The 8,673-nt window shown below is 42.9% G+C and overlaps 1 protein-coding gene across 2 annotated transcripts; it reads right to left on the reverse strand.

Moving 5' to 3' along the window:
* Nucleotides 1-895: 895 nt before the first annotated feature.
* Nucleotides 896-8,617, reverse strand: TPMT (thiopurine S-methyltransferase). 2 transcript variants are annotated; one of them, XM_009273721.1, is made up of 9 exons: nucleotides 8,568-8,617; nucleotides 7,901-8,062; nucleotides 7,027-7,119; nucleotides 5,797-5,929; nucleotides 5,269-5,321; nucleotides 3,756-3,830; nucleotides 2,912-2,997; nucleotides 1,842-1,886; nucleotides 896-1,045 (listed from the first exon to the last, which is right to left on the reverse strand). In XM_009273721.1, exons 2-9 carry the CDS (start codon nucleotides 8,038-8,040, stop codon nucleotides 933-935), a joined length of 738 nt encoding a protein of 245 aa, XP_009271996.1. In that variant the 5' UTR covers nucleotides 8,041-8,062; nucleotides 8,568-8,617; the 3' UTR covers nucleotides 896-932. The 2 variants fall into 2 exon arrangements, with proteins under 2 accessions (XP_009271996.1, XP_019326150.1); XM_019470605.1 differs by lacking the exon at nucleotides 3,756-3,830.
* Between the last annotated feature and the right edge of the window lie 56 nt (nucleotides 8,618-8,673).

The following is an 8,673-nucleotide window of genomic DNA, read 5'->3' on the forward strand; positions in this document are numbered from 1 at the left end:
TTGCAGTTGTACCTTTCCAGCATTTTTTAAAATAAGCTGCCAAGGGGAGAAGGCCAGGGCAAGAAAGGGTTTTGAGCGCCCCAAATTTTGTAATTTTTAAAAATTGCGGTGGTGTCCATACAGAAGTGATAGAAGACCCGCAAAGGAAGGTTTGTGTTCGGATGAACACGCAGCAGCTCTGCAGGCTTTCTTTGAACCCTCTCACCCTACAAGCCCTGTGCCGGTTTGCCTGCTCATAGCTGCGCTCTCGAGGGAGGGAGCAGCACACTCGCGAGCAACCGCAGGGACATTTTCTACCCGTACTCTCTCCTTTACTGTCATCCGGTTCGCTTCCCTCCTCTCTTTCCTGCCCGATGATAGTTCCCCCTTGGTGCCTGCTGCCAAGCGTTCTTGCCCGCTCACTGCCAGCTTGTCACTTGACTCGTAATCACGACTAATGGGGACGGAGAGAAGCAACTCGCACCAGCCTCCCGCCTCTCTCGCCCAGCTGCTCGGTCTGGCACAAGGCCAGCGTCACAGGAAACAGCCTTTGAACAGCAACCGCCATTGCTCCCGGGGCTGCCAGCCAACGAGGCCGACCTGTGAAGCACCGGGCAGACAGCATCGACTGGCAATGGCCGAAAAGGAACGGGAACGTTTCTTTTTCCTAGCTCTGATGATTTGAATTGATATAGAAGAAAAAGATATACTTTAAAAATGCTTGTTTGTGCATGGAGTTCAAGAAAAGCTATGCGCCTCTCAAGACAGGGAAGGCAGTTATGTAGGAGAGCTGACCTGGTAAGCAAAATGGACAAAAGTGTTCCACAGGTGTTTTTCTGTACGCTGAAGCCTGCTTTAAGAGTGCCCCAAAACATGTCTCACTTTAAAAGGTGAGATAAAAATCAAAGCAAGATGGGAGGTAAGTTATTTTAATTAATTTTAATCAAGTAATTTTAATCAAATTTTAGTATATACAGCACCTCCAAGAAATAATCTAGTCCCCATTGCCTGTGTTTGTCTGAGAAGTCATTGACTTTTTGAAGACACTTAATTTCACAGTGGTTGCCTGAAAAGGAGGGAAGAGTAACAAATTACTGAATGATTAGTCACTGAAAAAAGCAAACTGTCAGGGAAAAATAAATAAATGAATAAAAATCTTATCCACATATTTCCTCACAGTCCCCAACGCAGTGGCACAAATGCACCGGGGAAAACATATCGGACTCTTTTGCATTGGGGTGCAACTGTCCATGCCAATGACTCACTGCACACAGACACTGCAGGGGTCTCAAAGTTGTAAATTTAAAAGAAGTGCAGTATCAAAGCATATCAGGAGGAACTTTTAAAATCAAATTCTTGCCATAATTCCAATTTCATTATTTTGATGGATTTGAGTTGTACATTTAGCATTTTCTTCGCGTGGCACTTTACTTTTCTTTGGCTACAAAAGTACAGCAGAAACCGTAGAACCGGTATGCAAAGGGCTTGTATTAAAATGAGGGTAGCTGGTGATGAGGTGCAGAGAAAGACAAAATGGTCAAACGGGACTAAGACTGCAGCTGCAAATCACTGAGTGCAGTATGAATCCTGGGAGAATGAAAAGATGCCAAGGGGAGGAAAGAGACAGTATCTGTCCCTTGGGTTTTCTCCATATCTTTGAAGAGCTGAGAATTTTCCTTGACAGCAAAATCCCTGTGGCTAAATGGTATTTATTTTCCCCCTTAATTTTTCTTCCATGACTCCACCCCTTAGATAAGAAGCAAATGACTCTCTATGACTTGTCACAGGGCGAGGTAGAAGCACATAAACATGTTTATGTGTTTTGGAAAAAATTCCTAAGGGTTAGCTGAAATATTACTTACCAAACAAGCTTTTAATTTCAGATTCAGGAACATAAAACGGTGGGCCTGAAAGACAACGGGTGAAGCTGAACAGAGAGAAGACACGGGAAGGAGACGAACATTTACACCGCAGGAGGAAAGCCAGCCCCATCACTCAGCACCTGGCCCGCAATCGGGCCCCAGTGTGTAGCAGCATCTGCAGGAACCAGAAAACACCATATCCAAGAACTTGTGGCACCTTGGTGGGCCAGCAAGCAGCTTCAGGTATTGCTGCTGCATCATCTCCAGGCTGCAGCCAGGGTAGCCACATTGTCAGAAGTCATGAACATGCCGTGGATACAACCACTCTCACTTGCTGTGTGAATCCGGCCAACAATCTCTTTGTACTACAATGGCATAATTAAAGCTAAAAGCTGAATAATGTGAGAGGGAGAGCAATGAATTAAACTATTGTTGCTTATGATAACAAGACCTATTTTTTCAGGGATAATTATGCTGAAGAGCCCAAAAGCAGCAAGATATCTCTTTCTTTTAAGAGTTAATAATTAACAAACAAACAAAAAAATCTTTTAAAATACTTCAGACTTCTGGATGTAATAAAAGTTATAAAAGGAAAAAATACTTTATGATTTTACAGAATTTCACCTCTTCCAAGAATACTCAGACCATGGTAGTGGCTGGGGGAGAGGCACAAGATGGGCAACACGTTGGGTTGCAAGTATTGGGTAAACAGAGCGAAACCAATGTTCTTGGGAGTGCTTCAAGCTCCCTAGGCCAGACAGGATGTTACTCTAAGCATTTGCTGTTCCAGCTTCATTGTCACAGCCACACTTCCAGTTTCATTTCTTTGTTAATATGCCAAGTCTGTCCTCCACTTACCCTTAGCATGTCTGAATGCTAGACAGAAAGCAAATTTAGTCTCAAGCTTGGTCAACATCTAAAATTTTTAACACACAGTTGTATTGGTGTGATCAGCTGACAAAGCTATGATGATAAAAAACCTGGGGAAGATACTAATGTATCTACCACATCTACATACAATTTGTATTAAAGCATGCAAAATCAAAACATGAACAGTGCAAAGTTCTCACCTTTGTGTTTGTTTGGATCATATGAAACCGTAACGAGGAGGTAAGAAGAATTTTTCTCCATTAGGGTGATCATCAAACTGACATAGCTAAAAGGAGAAAGTTATACTTTATTATTTTGGAACTGTACAAACATTCAAGCATAACATTCAAAACATTCAACAAAAGAGGTAACATGGATTTCTATGCAGAGACAACTTCAACTGAACTGCACAGAAACTAAGTAAAGCTCAGTTTGAACTTCATGAGCATGAAATTCATGCTACACATGAAACACCTCAAATAAAGGTCACTGTTTACTCCTCATAAACAAGCATTTATCTTTTTTTGCATATTCATCTCAAAACTAACAGACAAAACATAGTATTCATCTGCCACAGTCTAGAATACAGTACACAATACGGTACCGATCTTTTAAAATCATTGTGAATTCAAGATTATGTATCTAATTAAAAAATCCTGGGGGTAGGGTCAAACTACATTTGGGTTGGCTCTAGGCAAGAACAAAAGATTGGAGTAAAGGGAAGTGAGGGGAAAATGAACAAAGAGAGGAGAAGCAGATGGGGTTAAAAGGAAATAATAAAATTCAGATGAGACTTGCAGCTCTGCTTCTGCTGGGTTGCAACAAACCACGTATTTTCCCACCAAGAGGCAGGGTGGCTTCCTGAAGGAAGTTCACAAAACTAGAGTACAGCACTCTGCGACTGCAGCTGATGCCTGCAGTAGAGAAGAACTTGTGTAGGTTACTCCTTTGAATGAAAGAGGACTCATTGACAAGTGGCAGGAGAAAAAACATGTGTCAGTGCATACATTAGAGAAAAGACAGTAACAAAGCAAATTTACTAACCGTTGTCTGTCACACGGATTGACAGCTACTAGAGCTCCTCTGTCCCAAACCCCATCAAACTTGCCAACTATTGAGCTATAGGGAGATGAGGAAAAGACTTAAAAATACTAAAAAGGCACCTTCATCTTTATTCAGATAGTTCTGTGAAGTCACAAGGATTCTCCAGCTAGCTGTGCAGATTCCCCACTACCTTTTTGTTACAGTCCAGCATTTTCATGATCCAAAACAATATGATCTGGGTCCCAAGAAACCCCCCTGGTACATGGCCCTGCTGCGATAGCAAAGAGGTGCTGGAATTGCTCAGCATTTCCCTATCATGAGGGGGTGCTGAGACAAGGTGGGGAGGAAGGAAAGTAGCTTAAACAGATTTGGGCTACAAGTCTAGGGTTTTGGCAATCATACTCTGCCGTGGCACTTGAGGCAGCGCTAACATGCGGTCAGCACGTCAATAGCTCTTGTCCACCTTCTAAAATCCATGCATGATTTCAAACGTGGGTTAAGGAAGGTGCCTCGTTGCTTTAGTATCATTGAACTCAGCACACCCAGCAATTTTAGACACCTCAATTCCCAGCTACATGCCCAGGACGGTTAGCTTCAGCTTGCAATTTGTTTAATGTTAGAAAAGCTAAGTTACACTGCTGCTTGCTTCAGTCTGCCACTGCCACAGACATTATTTTTGCTCCTGGATATGCTGGCAGATGGCTTCAGTGATACTTGAGCAGAAGATCAGGTGCAAAGCCACCACAAAATCCGAGAAGCGATGCTCCAGGCCACAGAGCACAATGGGTTGAAACATTTTTCAGGAGTCAGTAGCACGGACTGTATTGAAGTATTTTGCCTTTTCTCTTGTGTCTTTTAACTAAGGATATTTTATCACTAAAAATCCTTCAGAAGACATTATTAAGTCGAGCCATGTTTGTCAAGACACTTGCAGAATCAGTGTTTGACAATATATTATGTAGTCACATATGCTGCAGTGATGTAATGTACTTTAAGCCCATAGAGAAAAGTATGTTAAGTAAAGCATGGGACACATATAATCAATGGGTACAGCTTACCCATGCATATGTTAATCAATAGTTTGGGGAAGAAATATATTTAGTACTTAAAGGAAAAGCTGTCTAAGAAGACACCTCTGGGTATATTCTCTTTACTTGTACTAAGCTACTCTGAATAAGGGATTGTGCTAGGATTTTGCTTCGTAGAATCCATCAATAATATTAAAGATAATTTGTTTTTACTGTAAAAAGCAAACGTTTTTCTGTAACTTTCACAGGACGGATAGAACAAGAAGCCCATTTAAAGATATTTAGTTGGCATCTTTATCTAATGGTCAACAACAGAGTTTTTGTTGGAGATTGGCTATTCACATTTCTCATACAGTTTAATAAGAGTTTTTTTGAGAGCCTGTTTCAAATCTTTATGGCTGATTCAATAAAATAATATGACAGTTATGACAGTATTAATACAAGTTTGATTACACAGAATTGTAAAACACACTATGTATTCCTACCTGGACAAATCATAAATATTGCAGCAGTACAGAGCAATGTTCCCAGAGGTAGTCTACAATAAAAAGCAAAGGAAACAATACTTATCAGCAAACTATCTTTACATATACACTTATAAGTGTATATTTATACCTTAAAATATACACATATACTATTTTTAAATATACACTTAGGTGTAATGGGGAAAAACTGTGAGAAACATTTTTAGTTTTTCTTTACCGAGGTACCTCTCCTGAACCCCTCCAGAGAGGTTCTGATCTGTCAAGGCATGCAACTGTCCAATTTTAAAATACATGTACTTTACATTCAGGTGCTTCAATGTCATAAGAAAAGGCGGCCAAAGTAATAAGCTCAGAAGAAGAACTTCTCAGTCCAAAATTACAACTCGGAGCTTCCTTTCAGACCTCTTCAGGAGAGGTGAATGATTACCAGTATGACAGAGGCATAGAAGCAGAATGACTTGTTTGCTCAGTTATGCCTGCATTGCATGATTAACCACACCAGATCATTTGACAACACAGGAAACGTACCTCCAACTTTTTCGCTCCTGAAATCTCTGGGACTGGCTCCTCGCAATAAGGCAGACTGTGTTCTGCAAAAAATTCCTTCAGCGCTTTCTCGCTGACTTCCACACCGACAACACTGTGTCCCATGTCCGCCAGCCTGCACACAGCAGAGAGAGGTCCCAAGTTTACGTGAGGCCCGCAGGTTGGGCCATTACCAAATGTGTATCTCCCATGCAGCATTTATTCATTAGGGAAACCCTGGTTTTAGGACACACTGGTATCTCTAATCCTGACTTTCTGGAGTATTCACATTTTATTGAACACCTCCCCTCCATGATCTGAGCTTACATGAGCACCACTCAGCATGCAGTTGATGAGGACTTACAGGCTTTATTTAGATTCAATGGATTATTCATTTATTTCTATGAACTCAATGAAAACAAAGGTGATTACACGGAGAAACTGTCCATTTCGGTTTACAGAAATATGTTCTGCTCTGAACTGCAGCGGCTGAGGCACGCTGTCCAGCCAGCTGCCTCTGCGGCTTGGCAGTAATGTTCGGCTCTGATGAAGGCAGCAGGGTGTGGTAACCTCTTCACTGCTGCAGCTCAGTGCAACAGCAACATGCGTCAAAGCCTGCAGTCAGCCTAGTAAGTAGTTACCATGATAAAACGTGGTAACTGGGACTGACTTGATTCCTTGAGGATGCAGTTCAGTCAGGGTTTTTTACTTTGTGTCCCCTCCCTCCAAGAAAAAACACTAGCTTACGCAGCCCCTAATTATAAATATAACCCAGTCAAAAAAGTAAAAGTAAAATAATGAATTTTAAAAAGGGGAAGTTATATTTAGCCCAAATCACTTAAGTTCCCAGTGTGACATGCCACATGGTTCCATGAAAACATGCGCTGGCACAACCGGCCTCATTGCAGGCAATTTAAGCTGGCATTGCCACCCAAAGAAGCAGTGGTAAGGGCATAGCTTCAGTCACTCCGTCACAAATTCAGCATTCCCCAAGCTGAACCTGGGACAACCGGGAGGACTTTCAGGTTAGTCCTTACCCATCCCATTTATGCTACCATACAAAACGACAGCAAATGAAACCAAACTTCCTCCTCCCTTCAGCCCACAGTGACGCTGCTTTCCTACCAGTGGAGATGCGGCACATTTCCATTGGCCAATATAAGGTTGGGAATTTCCCTTCTCTCTCCCTCCCCACATCAAATAAGATTTTTGCTTTTATAATCCATGCTTTACCATTTCATCTCTACTGCTTTACCACAAAGAGGGAAAAATATCCTCAGTCCACTCCTGCCATTTAAAAGAACATCCAGATACTTCTGTAGGAGCCTGCAGAAGAACAGACATGTTTTACTTAACACTGTGAGTATTTGTGCTGGCACATTAAAAGCCAAGTGCTACACACTATGCCAGGCAACACACAAACTCCATGATGGAACGTAGATTCTTAGCTCAACCTGCTTCATACCATTAGACATAAAAACATAAAATAAAACCACTCACTTTCCATTTACATAGAAAGTAAATTTAATTTCTGTTAGAAAGGAACACATTTCTCTTTGTCCTGTTTTCTGTTTGTCTTTTCAAGTAAACAAACCAATCCATCTCTAAGAGGGCCAAAACAGACAACTTAAACAGAATGATTATTAAACTTCTGTATCAATCGTATCACTTACACAGGTCTTAAATGTAACTGTCATTGGTTGCAAGACCATATAACCAGGTTTGTTCTCTTAGGTCTCTGTCTTCCAGTGCACAATAATTGCTCCAATGCCATCTGCATATTATTTTAGGCCTCAGCTTCATAACTTACGAACAGCAATGCAGAGCTGCTGCATCAGAAATTTTAAGATTCTTAGTCAAGCTATCCAAGCGTTACAGTTTAAAACCCAATTTAAAAGTTCTAAATTTAATGCAATGCTTTTCTCTTGCCCTTTTTTGACAAAGGTAGGTCACAAAAATATTTATATTTATTTTACTTTCAAGCTGTGTAAAACAATTTTCCTTTTGTAAATGCTCCACTTTCTGTTAAGAGTTTTTTGAATGAGGCAAGTCATTCCTCTCACAGCATTTCTTTAAACAGCTTAGGCAGAAGAGTGAAGTCACATACGGATGTCCTCGTTCCTTGTGAAACCAAATGCTACCCGTTTCCCACTTTCGCAGCCATTCCTCCTCAGCCACCACTCTGTCTTTCTGTGATCCAATATCAGTGCCTTCCAGGACCCCGGATGCATCTGCTGAGCCGTCCATCGTCCCCAGGGAGTGCCAGGAGCTGTGAAAAAAGAGGGAAAAATTACCCCCACCCAATGAATAGTTTGGAACTGGCTCTTACTTTCTAGAATCAAGTAAAAATTTAGTACAGTTTAAGGGACTGTAATTTGGCGACTATTTAAATGTAGCTGGATTGAACGTGATAGAGCATACTCTTGCTGTCGATGGCTTCGGCTGGACTTTTTCTCCCGGAGTGAAACCTGCGCAAAGGCACCCAGTTAAACACTACGGAAACGCCGCTTACCTCCCGTTTTGCACCTATCTGGAAGCCACCCAGAGGCTGCCCGCCCTCATTGCCCCGGGGGCGGGGGGACCGGGGGATAACCGCGGGCCCAAGCCCGGGGCCGGTAAGTAAGTAGGTAGGTGCCGACGCTTCTCTCTCTCTCACGTGAAACCCGTGGGCAGACCGCGGGGGCGAGAAGCGGCTCGGGGCGAAGGGGACCCGGAAGGACCCGGCGGGGCTCAGCACCCCCCCTTGCCACCCCACGCCCGGTGGCGGCGGGTACCTGCGCGGCGGCGGCGTGTCCCGCGGGGGGCCGCAGGGACGGGGCGGTGCCTCCCCGCCCTCCCCCCCCCCCCCCACCGCGGAGAGCGGAAGCGGCTGCAGGAGGA

This window comes from Aptenodytes forsteri, unplaced genomic scaffold (genome assembly GCF_000699145.1).
Source record: "Aptenodytes forsteri isolate BGI_AS27 unplaced genomic scaffold, ASM69914v1 Scaffold63, whole genome shotgun sequence".
Lineage (NCBI taxonomy): Eukaryota > Metazoa > Chordata > Aves > Sphenisciformes > Spheniscidae > Aptenodytes > Aptenodytes forsteri.